The sequence below is a fragment of the Macrobrachium nipponense genome, chromosome 7 (assembly GCF_015104395.2).
Source record: "Macrobrachium nipponense isolate FS-2020 chromosome 7, ASM1510439v2, whole genome shotgun sequence".
Taxonomy (NCBI): domain Eukaryota; kingdom Metazoa; phylum Arthropoda; class Malacostraca; order Decapoda; family Palaemonidae; genus Macrobrachium; species Macrobrachium nipponense.
Window position 1 is genome coordinate 17,584,628 of NC_061109.1, and position 20,882 is coordinate 17,605,509.

The 20,882-nt window shown below is 44.2% G+C and overlaps 1 protein-coding gene across 7 annotated transcripts in view; it reads left to right on the forward strand.

Moving 5' to 3' along the window:
• Positions 1-20,882, forward strand: part of LOC135217728 (uncharacterized) — a 297,946-nt gene that overhangs the window by 2,631 nt on the left and 274,433 nt on the right. For all 7 annotated transcript variants that reach the window (XM_064253727.1, XM_064253723.1, XM_064253722.1 and 4 more), the window contains exon 2: positions 15,264-15,299. In XM_064253727.1, coding sequence (XP_064109797.1) covers positions 15,264-15,299 — 36 coding nt within the window. The remainder of the gene's footprint in view (positions 1-15,263; positions 15,300-20,882) is intronic.

Below are 20,882 nucleotides of genomic sequence, written 5' to 3' on the forward strand. Positions count from 1 at the left end.
AGCATCATACTGTCTCAAAGTCGAATCCCTCTTATAGGATTCCAAGAATAGAATATTCTGAGGGTCAATATTCGCATCTCTTTTTTGCCGCAAACTTCATGAAATCCATAAAGTTAGGGTTTTTGAGAATCCTGAGGAAGCGAACACAGTCTTCATTTGTACTGACTGGGAGAGCTTGGGACTGGGGATCTGAAGAGGACGAAGGCCCAGCTCCAAAATTAGAGGATACCAGTTGCTCTTCGGCCAGTCTGGGGCTACTAGAGCACTTGACCCTTGAATGTCCTGAGTTTGTTCAATACTTTCATGAGGAGATTCTGGATGGAAGACAAAATCTTCTCCCAGTGTTCCAGTCTAGAGCCAGGGCGTCCGTGGCATAGGCCAGAGGGTCCAGTTGGGGGCTACATACACGGTAGTTCGTGTTCGCTTGGGATGCGAAGAGATCCACCTGTAGCCCTGGGACTCTTTGAAGGATCCATTGGAACGAACTGTTGTCCAGTGACCATTCCGACTCTAGGGGTACTGATCGGGATAGGGCGTCTGCTATGACGTTTCTTACTCCAGCTATGTGAGTGGAGGAAAGATGCCTACTGAACTTGACTGCCAGGGAGAAGATGGCTATCATGACGTGGATTTAGATGACGTGACTTGGAGGAGCCTCCTCTGTTTATACAATGTATCTACCACTGCGCTGTCCAGGACTAGCTTTATGTGGGAGTACTTGGGTGGGCGTAACCTTTTTAGAGTCAAGAACACTGCCATTGCCTCCAGTACGTTTATATGGAACTGACGGAACTGAGGTGACCAAGTCCCTTGAACCTTTTTGACCTGGGAATACCCTCCCCAGCCGCTTAAGGACGCGTCTGTGTGGATGGTGATCCCTGGTGGAGGGAACTGAAGGGGTACTGACATTGATAAATTCTTGACTCTCTCGCCCACAGGCCGAAGTCGATTCTTTAGAATCAGAGGCACTGAGGATAGTTTTGTCCCTGGACCTGACGTTTGCTCGCGAGCGCCAGATTCTGGTTAGGTCTTTCAGTTTTGGCTTTCATTAAGACGTTTGTCACTGATGCAAACTGGAGAGAACCCAGGATCCTTTCCTGGGCTCTCCTTGACGCTAGTTTGTGACTTAGAAATTGCTTGACTGACTTTGCTATTTCTTTCCTTTTGGTTGATGGAATCGACAGAGTGTGGGAGGATAGATTCCATTGAATGCCCAGCCACTGAAAGTTTGACTCTGGAGTGAGTCTTGATTTGGTCCTGTTTATCTTGAAGCCTAGATATTCCAGGAACTGAATCACTTTCAGAGTAGCTCTGTTGCATTCCTCGACTGTTGAGGCCCAGATCAACCAATCGTCGAGATACGCTACTACCATAATCCCTTGCGATCTGAGTTGTTGCACTACCACTTCCGCTAGCTTCGTGAACACTCTGGGTGCCACTTGAGTCCGAATGGAACTACCTTGAAGGAGAATGTCTGGTCTCCTATCTTGAAACCCAGATACGGACGGAAGTGTCTTGCAATAGGGATATGATAGTAAGCGTCTGTAAGATCGTAGAGGTGGTGACGGCCCACGGGGAAGTAAGGTCCGCACCTGTGAGATCGTGAGCATCTTGAACTTGTCGCAGCGGATGGCTAGTTTAAGCGGGACAAGTCTAAGATTACCCTTCTTTTTTGTGAGCCTTTCTTTGGCACGCTGAACAAGCGACCTTGAAATTTTAATCTCTTGACTCTCGCTATAGCTCCTTTTTGAAGGAGGTCGTCTGCGTACTCTGTCATTCCTTGGAAGGAAGTTGACGAAAGGTCTGGATGGAGGTGGGTTCGTCAACAGCTCCAACCCAGGCCTTTTGACACTATGCTCTGAGCCCATTGGCTGAAGTTCCACCGGTGGCGAAAGTGAAACAGCCTCCCTCCTACCTGAAGTTCTTCATTGGTTCTGGTAACCGCCTCGGCCTCCTCTGAAGTGCTTTCCCCTGTTAAAGGGGCCTCCCGATCCTCTCCCACGAAAGGAACGCTTACCTCTGCCTCCCTTACCCGAGCGTCATACTTCTGAGAAGCTTGACTCTCGAAGGCTTGATTGTAAGCTGGAGAGATGGCGTAAGAGGTGGAGGGCTGAGCTGAGGGGATATCACATAAATTGGCTGTGATTGACCTTTAGAAGTGGAGGGTTGGGCTGTCTGTACTAAACGGTACTGCTGGAACTTGTTGAGAAAGCGTAGCTGCTTCTTCTGGTAAGGTTGGAACGCCTGGGTTTCTTTTGTCCCTTACCTTTAGGAGTCAGGTCTTGCCTCCTCTTAGCCGTAAGGCCCCAACGATCCTTAAGGCTCTGGTTAACCTGGTAGCCTCTGACTGGACCTCCTTAACCATAGCTTCTAGGAAGAGATCTGCTCCCCAGGATGCTAGACGAGAGTAACCTATTCGGTTCATGCCGGATGGTTGCCTCTTGTAGGACATGCTTCCTACATTCGTCCGAGCAGTGGCAACTCCAAACATATCTGACTGTACCGTTTGAGTCGGGCTTTGGTCATGAGCTTAAAAAATCGGTTCTGATCCATAAGCCATGGTAGCTACCTCAGACATAGCCATAGAATTGATGGATCTGGCTAGACGTGATTTTGCATCAAATTCAGCCTGAATAAGGCTATCTGGGAGCCTGGGTAGCTTTTCACCAAACTGCTCCATAGCACAGTCCGGTTTGAGTTTGCCAGCTGAGAATGTATTCGGCAAGTCTTCCCACAATTCTCCAACTGAGGGAGCACGGAGATGTGGATCTGCTTCCTTCAACTGCGGTATAGGTTCCCCCTTCTGGGCCGCTGGGATGGTCGACCCTCGCGATCTTGTTAGGACGGGAGCGGGGTAACTCTAATCCATTGTGAAAATGGTAAAGGGACTCTTAAACGGTTGTATCTTGGTGTTAGAACAATCCATGTCCTCTAAACACCTGAGCCATTCTCTCTGAGCCTGGTCTCGTGATAGAGGACTGTCTCCTTAGGTACCTTATCGTCCCGCACCATAGCCGAAGGCGTGAGCCTTGCGTAGCCTATGAACGGAGGCTGGAGGTCTTCCGGGAAGAACTCGAAGTCCTCTATTCTTCGAGTCCCAAATTCCGGTATAGAGATGAGACCGTCCTGGAAGGGGGCGTATGACGCTACTCTCCACGGATTGTTCATAGAGAACTGAGGTAGTGAGTCATACGGAGGAAGTTGAGATCCACTCGTGTTTGGACAGTGGAGGAGAGGCTAGAGGAGCTTCTCTCAGCCCTGCTATAATGGAGTCCTGGGAAGTAATCCTGTCCGACAGACGAGAGATCATTTGCTCCATGCTACTCTTTAAGGACCCAACCAGGTCACCCACCTGTTGCAACAGGCCAGCATTGGAGTCCAAAGCCGGAGCTGCTGCGGAGGTGGAGGGGAGGCTCTGAATCGGAACCAAAGGTAGCGGAACTGGTGATTCTGCCGGATGCGAGATCTCTCTCTGGAGGATTTACTCCTCGAGGACTTAGAGCCGGAGCTAGAAGCTTTAGACCTGGTTGCTCCGGGATTCCCAGCCGGAGACTTACGGGAGGAGGATGAAGTCGAAGTCGTCTTCTTAGACGACGACGACGTCTTAGTCAAGGTCATCACTTTAGTCTTGACCTTAGGTCTAACCGAAGCGCCAGGAGGAGAATATATTTCGTCACCCGTAAAGCCTTGGAAGGATGGAGAGGTTGCAGGAGTAGAAGAAACAGTTTGTTACGCCCAAGGGTGACCCTTGGGTGTCCACCGTACCTACCTCGACCAACAGGTCGTCTATACCTACCATAGGTTCAACATTAATACTAGGTCGCGACATCCGTAGAGATATCCTGGTCCTGATCAGTTAATGAGGTAGCCAGCTGTTGTTGGATGAAGGCGATAGTCGGATCCGCCTCTACCGGGTCCGACGTATCCTGTCGCCTTGCCTCCGGGGAAGATTAATAATGCCAACCGCTTCTCCAGGATGTAGGGCTGTCCCTTGGCGGCGTTTTTTCCCAAACCGCCGACCCAGGCCCGCAGGGTAGCCAGTGCGGTATCCCTTACTGCCGGAGCCTGGAAGAGAGGGCGTTAGTTTAGATTTAAGAATCACTTAAAACTAAAACTTAAAGTATAACTTAAATTAATTGCCTTAAGTTTAAAGTAAATGATGAAAACTTAAGCGCTAAAATAGAAGCGGAGCAGCTACTGGAGATGGAAAACTTACCCCTTCCAAAGCTGGCTCACCAGTATCGTAACATATGGTACACGTCTCATGGTACCAGACCTGGATGTCCCCAGAGCGGAGTCGCGCATGGAGCATGGGACCGGCAAACTTCGTGTCCACAAGGGTCCTGAAGTGTGGCGGAACATCCCGGATGCTCACAGTTGGTGGCCTGTAAGTGGGAAGACACATGAGTATCTTAAAAAACATCACTTACAGTCTAAAGGACAGAAGAACTCCAATGCATGCCGGAGCTCGGAAAAAATTTGGGCATAACCCCTCCCTGCATCGCCTGAATAGGCTATAATCCCGGAGAGATCCGGTAAGACATGTAAGGGAGGGGGGATGGTTTAAGGTACTTAAGATAAACTTATAGATAACTTAAACCTAACACACAAGCAAACCGGACTAAGTCCAGTGCGTAGCGGAGTGTAGTAACTCAGCAAAACGGTAAGGTTAGCAGAGACCCACTGTATGCTCCGGTCCACCCTACTGGGTGAACTAACAACTTTCCGCTGGATACCAGGACTCCGATCAGGAAGGAGCCCTAGTAAGGTGGGAAAGAGCGAGAAGACATACAGGCTCAAGCTAGCCCGGAGCGACAAGGTAGCGCGGAGGGTGGGCAAGGCCAGTACAGCCCCCCCACTCCGTACCAACCGGCCGGACCGAGAAGCCGGAGAGGTCGAGACCAGTTCTGGGTCTGTCCCCGACTCCCTAGCCCCCTCCGCCTGAGGGAGAGAGGGAGGCAGGCTTGGGTAGTGGAGCGAGCATGGGCAGACCGACCCACCCCCCACCCCCGCCCGACTCTATGGAAGAGCGGGAGAGGGGGGAAGAATGACTGGACAGGCGTCTGGCTGGCCCGTGATCACGAAGTGACCACGAGGCGGTAAGACCAAATACGACAACTTAGCCTAGGACAACCACTGATCAGAGAAATGCTATCGGGAAGCATACTGAACTGAAAAGCGGTAGCAAATAAGCCCACTGGGCCAAACCAACTGATCAGAGAGATGCTATAGGAAGCAACCGACTGATGAGCGGTAGTATAGGCTCAAAGAGCCAGGACCTAGGCTAAGCCAGAGACGCCTAACTAAGCTAACAATAATAAAATACACAGTATAAATAAATAAATGAAAGAAAGAAAACAATATAGCAGGAGGAGAAAAAATCCACGGAGTGTACGACTAACCCGAAGGCAAGTCTACCACTCAAAGCTAGTCGAGGCTGATACTAGAACCTGGACTAGGGTCTGGATAGAAGAAGCCTACGTAAGGTAAAATGCATGCATGCATGACAAACCTGAGTAGACCGTACCCTAAGTTAAAGCGGATAATCATATAGAGCGAAGATAAATAAGGGATGTTCTAGGTATGGAGAGACCAAGAACGACCCATCACGAGGCCAGAACCATGCTGCCATGCTTCCGACCCCAATCCCGAGATCGTATTTATTATCCTAAAAAACGGCAAATACTGTCTCAGGCCGAAAAAAAACCAACTAACCGTAATACTGAGTACTTAACTTAGCTGCTGCGATAGCTGCACGCTCCATAATAGAAAATCCAATGAAATGGGCAACAAAACACAAAGAGAGGAGGAAAAATTCACAATAACCGACCTCGTGTGCGCTAACTTGAAAGGATGACCACCGAGGGCGCAGCAGTCGCAGCATGGGATGGAGTAGTAGTAGTACGAGCTGCTCACTCTGTGGGTCCGGCTCCCCTCTTGGAGGGATTTTGTAGTGGGAGATTTCTATTGGCATTTGGCTCGTGGTAGTGGTCTCACTCGCCTAGTGTTCATACCGCCCAGACACCCTCCTGGATTTTTTTTTGGTGAGCGAGTCAGTTATACTGACCTTTTTCTTTATTTTATTTATTCTCTGGTATGTGTTAGTACATTTACCCTATAAATAATAGATTTAAGGATATTTCGCGCAGCGACACGAGCTGAGCCCAGAAAATTACTTTCACCACATGAACTTTGATGACCTTAAAAAGTACACGGGATGGAAATCTCCGACAGTATTTAAACACCACTACTTAAAATCCTTAGAGGCCCTTAAGTATTCGGCAGTGGCACCAGGGAACATTGTTTCCCCTAATACAGCCTAGTTATGTTAATATACCTAGTCTTAGTAGATCTTATCTCCCTTTCAGTTCTTTCTCTCCTACCTGTCTCGCTTATAGTCCCTAGCCTTGACCTTGGTTTTTCACTTGGATTGCACAATTGAATCACTCCTGTATCGTACATACTTAAATAGTATTCTTCTGTATGTAAATATCGTATATTACTTGGTGTAGTAATCACCCTGGCCTTACCAGGAACTGTATATGATACCTTTATATATATTTCCATAGAGTAAGGACCGTAGACTTAAGGAGATTTGTTAAAATTACTGTAGATTTAAGGAAACTTGATTAAAATAGGGTAGAATTAATTAAAGTTTTGTTCATGAAACTTACCTGTCAGATATATATATAGCTGTATTTTCTGAAATCCGACAGAATTTTAAAAACTTCCGACACACGCAGTGGTCAGCCAGGTGGTTAGTACCCATTCCCGCCGCTGGGAGGCTGGTATCAGGAACCATTCCCATTTTCTATTCATAATTTTTCTGTCGCCGGTGCTGAAAACACCTGTTTTCAGTACCTCCGTCTTAGGATTTTGGAACTTCATTGCCGCTAAGTATCCTAATTGTCTTTTGATTTATTTACTTGGATTTGTGGCTAGGCATACGCTATCTTAAATTGATTTGAATTTGATTCATTTTGCATAGATATCTGAATCTAGTTAGGCTAGTTTCAGACGGGGTTTGTCTGCAAGATAGGGTGTGGCTACCAAAAGCTTCTTCGGTAGATCCGCACTTGGTAATGTACGAGGGGTATGGGTTCTTGCTTCTTTGTTGAGGATTTGTCATGTAAGGAGTGTGAGACTTTTGTCTATTCCGTAAGGAAGACGTATGATTCGTATGTACGCAATTAATCAGTAAACATGTCTTATTCCGTAAGGAAGACGTATGATTCGTATGTACGCAATTAATCAGTAACAAAAGTCAGGGTAGTGAACCTGCTAACCTTCCTGTAGACTTTATTTTGCCTAACCCTGTAGTATGGCCTACGGGCTATGTATTTGTCTACGAGAGGTGCTCGCTCTCCTTCATTGCTGTGAAGAGTGCTACTTCTGTAATTTGTTACTCTTAACCCTGTAGTGTTTGCCTTCGGGCCCTAACAGTGTCTGTAGAGGAATTGCCCTTTTCTCTGATACTCTTTCGATTTCGTAACTTAGAATCGAAAGTGCTTGCTTTAGAGAGCAAAAGTGAAGTGCAGAAGTGCAGTGATACCCCATTGTGTAGTGGAGGTGCGTCAGATCGGCCATCGTTTTCGCCTCTAGGCCGGGACCTCTGCTTGACTCCCAGGACCCGGGAGGGAGCATGTCGAAAAGCCTAAGGAGGGTTACAAGGACCCCCACCGATCTGGCGTGCCTTCGGCAGTATCTGATGACAAACTCCCCAGACTGCCAAAGTTGCGTGCGCGTGCACGAATCCTGAAGGATTGCTTCTCGTCCTCCGAAGCGTCCTCCCCGTGCAGGGTTGGAGCTTTCGGAGGACTCTCGCGCCCTCTAAATAGAAGCTTTATTATAGAAGAGGACGCTTCACGTCCCTCTCTCTCTCTCTCTCTCGTTATGCGTTTCAGTGAGAAGTAAGAAGGCGAACGTCGCCTGAACTCGTGTCCGTCTTTCCACCGAGAAATACGTAAAAGAAGTCATAGTAGCAGGAAGCTTTTGAGAGCGGACTTCCAAGCTTTTTTACTGTCAGATTAAGAAGGCGTTCCCTCTCGACTTGGACGGGACGCTCGGATGGACGCCAGGCGCGCGCGGGTGCACGCCAATACCTTCTACCTCACCTGCAAAGAATGTGAAGTAGGCAGTGCTTCGGAGGAAGCTTAAAGTGAACAGACAACTTCTTCGAAACCCAGCAAGACATCGGTTTCGTGAATTCAAGAGTCTCTGTTAATTAATATTGCTTTTTTCGCATAGGTGGATGGAGTTAAGAAAGCTCAAGGGGAAGGGGATCTCGTTTGCTTTCCCACCGCAGTCCAAGACTTTGTGATAGGCAGTTACTGGGGTTATGTAAAAGCTCGACGTCCTACACGTCATGGCGCTCGACTACTTTCGGTAGGATTCTTGCAAAAGCACTCATCAAGAGGACGCTCTTCAGGAAAGCGCAAGACAAGACTTCCTTTGCTATACTGCCAATAAACGATTGATACGGGAATCGGAAAAATAATATGCTCGACTTCCTGGATTACGTTTTGTCAATTCAGTGATTTTCCCCCATTGACAATATACTATCGTTTTGTCAAGTAAGTGGGTATCCCCTCATTGACAAAATATCTCTTTGTCCCGTAAATGGGTTAGTTCTCATTGACAAACATCTTTAACTTTATATTGCGTAAGCGGATAAGCTCTTATTGACAAGATTCGGAAGAGCTCTTATTCATCAGTCGCAGACTCGTACAAGAAATAGACTTGTAGACTACGTCAATGACCGCTTATGTCCAGTAACATAGAAGCTTGAGCTGTCTGCTTCGATTCTCTAAGTTTTGTTCAATAAACTTGCCTGTCAGATATGTATGTAGCTGTATTTCCGAATTCAGCTATATATATGTCTGCCAGGTAAGTATGAACAAACTTTATTGTAATATATCATATTTTGCCTTACATTATTTTACTACTGGTTGGTTCAAGTCATTTACGCTTGCTGTAGTTACCTCTTCGGATGGCAACCGAGAGGTCTATTGTCTATTATTTTAAGGACATTTAATCGTTACTCCCTGCAGCCTTCCAGGAGTTTCCGATTTATCTTTTACCGTTGTATGGTAGTGTTCTGACGACACCAACGCATCTATATATTTAGCGTTTTCTGTTTCGCTTAAATATACCAGCTTGAGAGTCTCTTTCTGCTCAAAAAATAACGGACCTATTTCTTCGTAGAATAGGGTAGCTGGCAACCCAGACATAAAGTTCGTAAGCTGCTGCTGTGTCTGTCCTCCAGTGCAACCGAGACAGTACCAGCTCGTTCGCTGCTGCGCGGTAGGTAGTCTCTCTCTCCGCGGGATTGACGACTAACCGTATCTCTGTGCGGCGGTTAAGTCTCTCCTGCGGGATTGACTTCTGACAACCGTATCTCTGTGCTGGCGGTTAAGTCTCTCCTGGCGGGATGACTGACTAACTGTATCTCTGTCCTACAATCACGGACTTTAGCCTAAGATTGAGGGGATTTCTTACGTGAATGAATAAACGTTGCATTCATTTTGCCTTACTATGTTCAACAGAGTTATCTCTTAATCCTTTCGGTGCTCGTTACCGCACGGTATAGAACTACGAGTCTACCGCAACATTGCACTTTTATATGCTCTCCTGCTTAGGCAAAGAGCGGCCTTATTAGGGAAGTAAGCATACTCGGGGAGGGAATGGATGAGCATGCTGGTGGGGACCATGTTTCCTTCCTTGAAGAAGTTTGTCTCCCCCCCGAATAGACTGGCAAATTCAACCTACAACAGTTTTTTTGTAACGGGAAACTGAAAGTATTATTCAAGATCTAGGAATATTCTGAACAATTCCTTCAACTGTATCTCTCAGTGCGTCTTTATCACCTTGAGGTGATTAGAAAGAAGGTGCCGGACATCTGGATAGGGTTTCAGATGTCCTGGATCTTAATCTGAAAGAAGTAAAAGCAATTCGGGTCTGGTCCCTCCACCTCCAGTCCTCGAAACGAGTTTTTTGGAACCAGTGGGTCCCAGATCAACGTCTGATAATTCCAACCCAGCTCTCTCATATCTTAAGAAGTATCTTCTCTCGGTCCCTGTTCGAGTTTACGAGAACGAGCCTATTATAACAACAGGCGTAGAATGTAACGATCCCTCTAGAGTTTGTTACAGGATTCCTCTAGATGTTCGTTACAGGATTGCAAAGTCCGTACGAATCGTCTCGATCGACGGCAGCAACTATTGACTTCCGAGTGGAATCTTTCTTTAGAAGTATGTTGAGAGTTGTGGGAGAACTTTAGGGACCGCCCTTTCATTCTTCTCTCGATATGTTGAGGACGAAGAGGGCTTCTTCTTCTCTGCTCCTTATTCTCGATCCGGGATCGGTACCATTAAACGCCATCCTATGATATTGAATGGGGATGGATGTTTAGTCTCTTTTCCCCTTTTTCAATCGCTTAGGAAATGTAATAAGAGGATTTATGACGTCACAGGGAGCGACAATGACGCTGATCGCCCCATGTTGGCCTTCAGGATCCTGGAGTCACAGAGGTCACGTTGAGGTCACGTTCTTCCTAGTTCACTTTCCAAGGACCTTTTCCGAGAGATTCGTCTTACTCTAACTCGAAGGTACCTATACCTCTCCGCTCTGAGTCTGACTACGTTCAGACTATCGAGATGTTGACAGGAATAAGATTACCGTCTTCCATTTCCGTCTGAAGAATGGGATAAGCTGGCAGTCACAACTATTAAAGAATACACAAATATGTTGTTGACGGCCTTTGGGCTCAGAGATTTGCTTCTGTCAAACAACAAAGCCCTTCACGATCTTTGAGTTCTGTGGAACCTCGAAACTCGCTCACCATCTACTTTTTGTCTCACCTGTTTCTCGGAGTCAGACACTCGTGCAATATCAGGCGACATATAGTAGCCCTGAGTTTCTTGTTGACGAAGTCGGTTGCGTTTATACACCCCCGATGATCGTGTAACATGAGACCAGGTTGGACTGTCAGGCATTCTTCCTTCGGGACTGAATCGCCTTTTTGCTCCTCGCTCCTTTCTCCTTGCACCAGAAGCTCGAGTCAGGAGTTGCTCAGGAGTTGATTCGCTGACGACGTTGGGTTGCGTTGATACACCCCCCCAAGGTTTGCTTAGATTGAATCGCCCAGGCAGTCCAGACACTCATCCTTCAGCGAAGAATAGTGCCTTATGGTCTTCAGGGTACAGTCTTGCTGTCCTTGATTCGTCTGACTGGTCAACTGGTCGGTCACCTGACTTTAGTACAGACGGACTGACTGTGCATGTCCAGATCGAAGCTTTCAATATGGAACCTAGACGTAGTCTGAAGTTCTTGATGTCAAAGCATTCGAACCTCTCCTACCTGTTAACGTCTTGCATGTGATCAGGAAGGCCTTCTAACCACCCTAGATACGACAAAGAGGGTTAGTGAGATTTTAAGCCATCGTCACAAGTTTTGGCTTTAGAGAACACAAGGCGGTGTGCTCTCTAAGCCTTCCGTTGTGGCCTAAGAATGGTAACCCGTTTTGTCCTTGGGCCAGGAGCTTGGAAGCAAGGATGGCACAAGTTAGTGGGCAGGAGCCAGAGAGAGTCCTGTGCCCTGTCGGGTGTCTCAAGTTTTATCTACATAAAACTCAAGAAAGTCGAAGTCATTCGGGCAATCTGCAGTGTTCCGAAAAAGACCAGACTTGCCCATATCGAAGAACACCCTGGCTTTAGTGTTAAGGAGTTCTTTCAAAAATGCTCCTTCATTGTGTTTGCACAAAGATTTGAAATCTTTTTATCTGAATGCTCACGAGGTGAGGGCGCGGCCTCGGAAGCATTTCAACAGAGCATGGCACTCAGCAACATCCTGAGTACCATGTTTTAGCAAAGCAACTCTGTGTTCACTTCACACTCCCTGCGAGATGTGAAGATGGCATATGAGATCTGCTGCTCGCTAGGGCCATACGTGTCTGCAGACACAAGCTTGGGGGCAAGAAGTACCACACTCATCCTATCCTGTAGAAAATGGTTAGGAAGAGCTCTTAATTTAGTTGTTGAGTCGCCGACAACGGCGACTTCTTAACTCCTTAAGCCTTAGTTAACACAAAACGCTTAACTTTGGCTAGTTGGTCAGGTGGTGATATATATTTATATATATATTTTATTTTACTTCTTAGCCCTCATGGTATGGTCAATATGGTCTAGTCACGTCGTGGTCTCGCCCCTGTTGACAGATCATCTGGAGTGCACCAGCTGTATAGGTCTCTACCTCGCTGGCAACTCTAGTAGCACAAGCAGACTTATGTGGCAGTAACCACGAAGCCAGCTATGCTAACAGGTGGAACCAAGATGTAAATCATCTGCATGCATTTGTTTCCCAAAATCCTTCTATTCTGTCCCTTCCCACCTCCAAAGGTGGGATTCAGCTATATATATATCTGACAGGTAAGTTTCATGAACAAAATGATATTGTTATGATACAATAAAGTTTCTTCATACTTACCTGGCAGATATATATAATCAAGTACCCACCCACCTCCCCTCAGGGGACAGTGGAAATAAAAATTATGAATAGAAAATGGGAATGGTTCCTGATACCCGCCTCCCAGCGGCAGGAATGGGTACTAACCACCTGGCCGACCACTGCGTGTGTTGGAAGTTTTTAAAATTCTGTCGGATTTCAGAAAATACAGCTATATATATATCTGCCAGGTAAGTATGAACAAACTTTATTGTATCATAACAATATCATGTTTAATTTCTCCCTTCCAGTAGCTTTGTTGATATTATATCCAAGCTTGTAGGACCTATTCTCTGTTACTATTTCACGGGATGACACAGGTTAGGCCCAGAAAAGGAATTTTGACAAAGGAAAAATCTATTTCTGGGCAGTGACCTGTGTCGCCCAGTGAACCCACCCCTGGTTTCCTCACCCTAACTGGCCCAAGCTTGGGTGCTATTTTCAGGAATGGCGGACGGGGCGCTAGTTGTAGCAGTAGCGGGTGGTAGGGGGATTTGGTACGGCTCCTCTTTGGAACGGGGGAAATTGAGGAAGGAAGAGACTAAATGGCAGGGGACCTCTGGTAGTGTTTCACGCGCAGTTTTTTATACCGACACCCTATATAGGGGTGAGCGAGCCAGGAATATCCTGGCATAATCCATATAGCTTTTTCTCTTGTATATTTAGCAATATTTATACCTTAAAATGAGGGCTATAGGAACAATTTCACTGGGCACAGGTCACTGCCCAGAAATAGATTTTTCCTTTGTCAAAATCCCTTTTTTGCACCATTTTATATTAGCCGTTACATGGAGTATTATATATCAAAATGTGCGCAATTTCATGTAGAATACATCTTAAAAGAACTCATGGTTGTAGCTTTCATCAGTTTTGAAATATTTTTATATAAATAACGATAAGTGCCAAAATTTCAACCTTCGGTCAACTTTGACTTTACCAAAATGGTAAAAAAACACAGTTGTAAGCTAAAACTCTTATATTCTAGTAATATTCAATCATTTGCCTTTATTTTGCAACAAATTGGAAGTCTCTAGCACAATATTTCGATTTATGGTGAATTTATGAAAAAACTTTTTCCTTACATCGGCGCGGTAACTCTTCCGAAAAAATCATAAATTTTTTCGTCCAATTGTCGTAATGTTTGCACCATTTTAAATTAGGCGTTACATAAAGTTTTATATATGGAAATGTGCGCAATTTCATGTAGAATATAACTAAAAACAATCCATGGTTGTAGCTTTTATCAGTTTTGAAATATTTTCATATAAATAACAAGTGCCAAAATTTCAACCTTTGGTCAACTTTGACTCAACCAAAATGGTCGAAAAACGGAATTTTAAGCTAAAACTCTTACATTCTGGTAATATTCAATCATTTACCTTCATTTTGCAACAAATTGGAAGTCTCTAGCACAATATTTCGATTTATGGTGAATTTATGAAAAAAAATAACATTTTCCTTATGTCTGTGCGGTAACTCATCCGGAAAAAATCTGAAATTTTTTTGTCCGATTGTCATAATGTTTGCACCATTTTAAATTAGCTGTTACATAAAGTTTTATATATGAAAATGTGTGCAACTTCATGTAGAATACAACAAAAAATAATTGAAGGTTGTAGCTTTTCTCATTTTCGAAATATTTGCATATAAATCACGATAAATAGAAAAAAAAAACCATGTTCGGTCAACTTTGACTCTACCGAAATGGTCGAAAAACACAATTGTAAGCTAAAACTCTTACAGTCTAGTAATATTCAGTCATTTATCTTCATTTTGAAACGCATTCGAAGTCTAGCACAATATTTAGATTTATGGTGAATTTAAAAAAAAAACTTTCCTTCCCTCCACGCGCGGATTCTCTGCTGCAAATCTACAAAATGCGTATGTCGCATTCTCGTAATATTTGCTCCATTTCACATTAGGCATTTCATAGAGTTTTATATATGAAAATGTGCGCAATTTCATGTATAATACAACAAAAATAATTGAAGGTTGTAGCTTTTCTCATTTTCGGAATATTTGCATATAAAATTTTTTTTTTTTTTAATTCAACATTCGGTCAACTTTAACTTGTCCGAAATATTCGAAAACTGCAATTGTAAGCTAAAACTCTTACAGTATAGTAATATTCAATCATTTATCTTAATTTCAAAACAAATTGGAAGTCTCTAGAACAATATTTCGATTTACGGTGAATTTTTGAAAAAAACATTTTTTTACGTCCGCGCGTTACGAATTCATGCATCATTTTGTGATAATATTTTCTCTGTGTTGCTTTGATTGTTTTACAATGTGTTATATACCAAAATGATCGCAATGTAGTGTACAATACAACGAAAAAAATTAACTCGTTAGCTTTAACCGTTTTGCTCACAGCACGATTTGAATACAATTATATATGAAATTTTGTTTTCACGCTAACATATATCGCATTCTTTATATATGATAATGATATTTTTTTTCATTTCTGATAGTTGCATACTAAACTTCAGGCAATGTCAAAAAAAGGAGCCAAAAATGAACTCTTAATCTTGAAAACTAAGCGCGCTGTGATTTTTTTAAAAAATATATTTTTTCTGCTTCGGCGCTCACTCCGAGACCCCCCCGGCATACGGGAGACGATTTTTATTATACCCCTTCGGCGTTAAAGGGTTAATTGGATTTTTATTGTTGGTTCCCCATGAATGCCAGCATACTAATAGTACTGTGTAAATATCTCTTAACTAAAAATTCTTGTACTTATTTAGTTTCATTATTTACAGGTAAGATGGAGGGAAGTGACTCCTTTTATGTGCAAGGTAGGTGCAGTATGTAACTTCTTTCAGACTAAAATGAATAGTTAGGGATAATTTGTATATGGTTATGGGTAGGAAATGTTTGACATATGATTTGATTTATTTTGCTAAGCTTAAAACTACTAGAACTCCCTTTTTCATAAGGGAATGTAAACCATACGTAGGAGTATTCCTCTTTTTCTTTGACATCAGATTTTTTTTTTTTTTTTTTTTTTTTTTTTTTTTTTTTTTTTTTTTCCATCGTCTGAGCTAATAGAACCAACTTTTTCTTATGGGAATACAAACTATAACCTCATATGTAGGAGTATTCCTTAGCACAAGTCAGAATCGGTTGATGAAACTTGATAATGAGGTCATTAACTGTTGATGGGTGGGTGAGTGAGGGTGGGCCAACTTTCAGTCACCTGCCATCCAAGCACTTTATATTTGTCGAGTGAGGATGTCTTGCTGCACTTGACATATGTTCAAGTTGATACTTTTTCCATGATTTCTATATGCATGGTGGTTATTTTTATGTTGAATTATGGATGTACCTTTGAAGAGTGGAGTGAGCAAAATAGTGGAAGACATGACTGATTGTGCGCAGTTACTTCATGTCCTCTGCATCAGTAGATCCTCACTAGTAATATTGTTGCTTATGTATGGGTTGGACTTATGGTTCAAGTGGTTCCGTTATAAGAGTGTTGAGTTGATCCCCTTTGCAGTCTGGAGGTGGGATTGATATACAGTGGCCCCCCCGTATTCGCGTTCTCTGGGTTTGCAAGCTCTCACATTCGCAGATTTCTCTGGAGAACATGTCCCCGCATTATTCGCGGAAAATTCGCACATTCGCGGCATTTTTCTATGAGAAATATCCACAAATTCCTGGGTTTTTTTATCAATTTCATCATAAAATGCACTTTTTGTGACAAAACTCATAAAAAAACCAAGTATGAAAATTTTTAGTGGCTTTTCTTGAGTTTTAACTAACAAAATAGGCTGTTTTTAGCCTTTTTATAGGAGTTCCAAACATTCATGGGTTCTAACTATTCACGGGTGGGTCTGGTACACATCCCCCGCGAATACTGGGGGACCACTGTACATAATGCAACATTTCATTATCTGCATAAATGCTGGGTTATCAGACCAAACTTTCATAAATCAGATGAAAACATTTGATTTTAGGACAAACCACATACCCATACAAATGTTCTTAATAGGGTTATCTTGGGAATTTGAATAAAACTTGAACTATAGAGAAGGATACCTTTTGTATAGTTCATTCAAGGGCTAAGTATGAACACCTGATCTTACCTGTATGTAAGAATTAGTCTGAGGCTTAGGGACTTTTTTAAGTAACAATGCTGTGAACTTTGTAATGAGTTAGATAAAGGAGATGTTTCATTAATTAATGAGTAAGTTTTCTAAGACCCCCTTCATTGTTGGCATCATTAAGGCCATCCTCTCCTGTTTGTTTCTCTGTATAATCAAAGCTTATATAAAACATTTTGTTCATGAAACTTACCTGACAGATATATATATATAGCTGTATTCTCCGAAGTCCGACAGAATTTCAAAATTCGCGGCACACGCAGTGGGCGGCCAGGTGGTAGTACCCATTCCCGCCGCTGGGAGGCAGATATCAGGAACTATTCCCATTTTCTCTTCATATTTTTTTCTGTCGCCGGTCGGTAAACAACTGTTTACAGACCTCCGCCTAGGATTTTGAAACTTCAGTAGCCGCTTAAGTATCCTAATTATTCTTTCGATTATTGACTTGGATTTGTGGCTAGGCATACGCTATCGTAAATTTTTTCATTGCATTTGATGTCTGAAGCTAGTTAGCCTAGTTTCAGACTTTGTTGTCTGCATGGGGTAAGGTGAGGGTACCGGAACTTTCGGTAGACACTCGCTTAGTATATATGACGTTTACATGTTTTCTTTGCATAAGTTCAATGTAATTAGTGTAATGTGTGACTGATTACGGAAGAAGTAGTATTCATGTAACGCATTTTAGAGCTGTTAGAATCAGGAGTTTTCCTCCACAGTAAACAGAAGTTAGAAATAATGAACCTTCTAACCTCCTGTAGATTTTTTTTTTTTTTGCCTAACCCTGTGGTATGGCTTACGGCCTAAGAAGAAATGTCTGCTAGAAGGATTACATCAAGTAATCTTAGACTAAAGTGCTCGCTCTCCAATCAGTGTTGTGAAGTGTAGTGCCCCTTGTGTTGTGGAGGGGGCGTCAGATCGCCCCATAATGCCTCTAGGCCTGGACCTCTGTCTGGACTCCCAGGACTCAGGGAGAGGGCATGTCGAAAGCCGCAAGAGGTTACGGGGGCTCCCCACCGATCTGGCGTCCCTTCGGCAGGACCTGTTGACGCTTCCCAGGCTGCTAAAGATCGTGCACGTGCACGAATCTTGAAGGATTGCTTCTCGTCCTCCGAGGCGTCCTCCCCGCGCAAGGGTTGGAGCTCTCGGAAGGACTCGCGCCCTCTAAGAAGCTTTAGAGAAGAGACGCTTCACGTCCTCTCTCTCGTTAGGAGGGAACGTCAGATCGGCCCCATAACGCCTCTAGGCCTAGACCTCTGTCGGACTCCCAGGAAACCAGGGAGAGGGCATGTCAAAAGCCGAAGGAGGGTTACGGGTTTTTCATGCTGATCTGGCTTCCTTTCGGCAGGTCTGTTGTCGCTTCCCAGGCTGCCGAAGATCGAGCACGTGCACGAATTCTTGGAAGGATTGTTTCTCGTCCTCCGAGGCGTCCTCCCCACACGGGTTGGAGCTCTCGGAAGGACTCGCGCCCCCTAAAGAAGCTTTAGAGAAGAGGACGCTTCACGTCCTCTCTCTCGTCACGAGAGGATGAAAGAGTCCTGTGCCCTGTCAGGGCTCTCGAATTTTATTTTATTTACATAACGAAGGAAGTAAGAGGTCCTTCGGGTAATGTATGGTGCTCAGGAAGAGACCACATTACCCTTTTCGAAGAATGCACTGGCTCTTTTCCTAAGGGACTATTAAGGAGGCTCATTCATCTTGCCAGAAGAGTGATTTGAGCCTCCTGCGAGTGAACGCTCATGAAGTTAGAGCTGTTTCAACCTCGCTAGCATTCCAAAAGAATTTGGTAATCAAGGACATTCTAGATTCCATCTTTTGGAGGAGCAACTCAGTATTCGTCTCCTTTCCTCATGGCGCTCCGTATACGTTATGTAACGTTCGCTTTACTTCGAAAAAGCAAGCTGATAAGTTTGACGTCCGGCAAGCTGCTTTGCACAGTCAAACAACTTATGTCTCTGGTTCGGCATAAGAAGGGCAATTTAGACGTGTGGAAAAGCTTTTGGAGGTGCTCGACGTCCTATAAGTAGAGACATTCTCCAGGACGCTTCGGCAAGCACCTTGCGAGGGTGTCTTTCGGACGTGCTTTGCTCGTTCCTGCTGTGCGTTTCTGGAGATGTTCTTTTGCATTACTAAGACGCAAGTTGTCGCACAGGCGGCCCACTGTCTTTGTAAGAACTGGGTATGAAGGTCTTTAAGGCCCGTCTTGAAGACGAAAGCCATACGTCTTCCTTTAGTGTTCACACACTTCGGAGAGCAGCGTGCGGCTCTCCATGGAGACTCGCATGAGGACGTCCCTTAAAAATATTTCAACGTCATACACAAAACGCGGTTCGTCATAACATTGAGTGTTGGCAAGGTCGCTCGCCAGGACGCCTCTTGGCGGGCCTTGCATGCATCAGGGCGCTCAACGAGTTCCTCTCTGAAACGTCGTTCAGAAGACTTGGTGTTCTCTGCTCGACACGCTCTTAGCTACGCAGGACGTTTTTTGAGGACCTCAGCATGGAACGCTTTTGAAGGACGCTCGGCAGGACGCTTATGAGGACGCTTTTGTGGACATTCGCCAGGACGCTTCGGTGGAAGCTCGGCAGGACGCTTTGCGAGAGAAAAGACTTGTAGAAGGCGTTCCTTTATTTGCTGTTCAGGATGTTTCTTAGGACGCTTGACGCTTTATAAACGCTCGTCAAGAGGAGGTTTTTTCAGGACTCTCCACGGACATTCCTTTACAGAAACCTTTTTAAACAAAAAGGATTCTGGAGTTAGCGGTAGAGACATACCCGAATTTTTTCTTCGTCATCCCTCTTTCCTCTTCAGCGATTTTCCCTCTGAGAATCGGGAAGATTATATACTCGGATTCCTGGGTGACTTTCGGTCATGTTGAAGGGTTTTCCCTATTAGCAAAGTGCTAATAGTTTTGTCAGTAAGGACGTTTTCCCCATTGTCAAGATACTAAACGTTTTGTCATTTAAGTGGGGGACCCCTCATAAATGGGGTAGTTCTCATTGACATAGATTTTAACGTTTTTTATCGTTTAAGCAGATAAACTCATTAACAAATTTCGGAAGAGCTCTCATTCATTTTCAGAGGCTCATCCGGGGAGTAAGAAAAAGACTTGTAGACTAGATCCAGGAAGTCTTATGTCCAATATCATAAGAACATTGAACGGTCCTTTTCGATCCTCGGTTCTCTCTTTGATGATCTCTATTCGAATATTACTCCCTTTTCTTGGCAAAGAGTCAAGGAGTTCTTTTAAAAGTCTCATTCATTAGAACGTGGACAGTCGTTTTCCTTTCTTTCTCTCTTCCTCGTCGAGGAAAGATGTAGTAGAGAATTCGATGTTTCAAATTACTACAATACTTACGTAGTTTATCTTTGCGTCATTTTGCTAACGCATGGGTCAAGTCATATACGCATATCGTATTTACCTCTGCGGATAGAAGGCCGAAAGAACTGTTGTTCTAAGGTATTTATTTGACACTCCCTTCAACCTTCCAAGAGTTTTCGGAGTAGAACAACTCTTCAGGTATTGTTACGACAACACCAACTCAGCTTCTGTATTTAGCGAATTCTGTTTCGTTTAAATAGGCCTGCTTGAGAGTTTCCTTTTGCTCGATAATATCATACCTATTCCTTCGTAAAGGGAGTAGCTGGCAACTCAGGCAGATAGTATTCTGTTCACCATTGAAGCTTTCCTTCGAGGAAGACTTCTCCTTCACTCTTTTTGATAGAGATCGAAGGTGGTCGATCTCCAATCCTTATTTTGTTTTCTTGAAGGAAAGAATTTAGGATGGAGATCGTTGTTCAGAATCCTATAAATATACTACGTATATTAACCTCGCGACATGATTCTACTAAGCAGTTGAATTGTCCGAGGGGTTGGCGCATATCCTAGTTATTCTACGGATTGCGACTTAGACGAGAAGTATTCTAATTGAACTGCAACACCAACTCAGCTTCTCTATTTAGCGAATTTTGTTTCGTTTAAATATGCCTGCTTAAGAGTTTTCCTTTTGCTCGATAATTTCATACCTATCCCTTCGTCAAAAGGAGTAGCTGGCAACTCAGGCAGATAGTGCGAGACGATGAACAAAGGCTGCTGTTACTGTGATCTACGCAGTACCGGCTAGCTCGGTGTCATGCGCGGTTGGTTACGTCTCTCTCCTTGCGGGAATGGCTGAATAAACCGTCTCTCTGCCCTACAATCATGGATTTTAGCCTCGGGTTGAGGAAATTTCTAGTAATCATGAATGAACATGCCTTCCGTTTACTTAGAAAATTTCA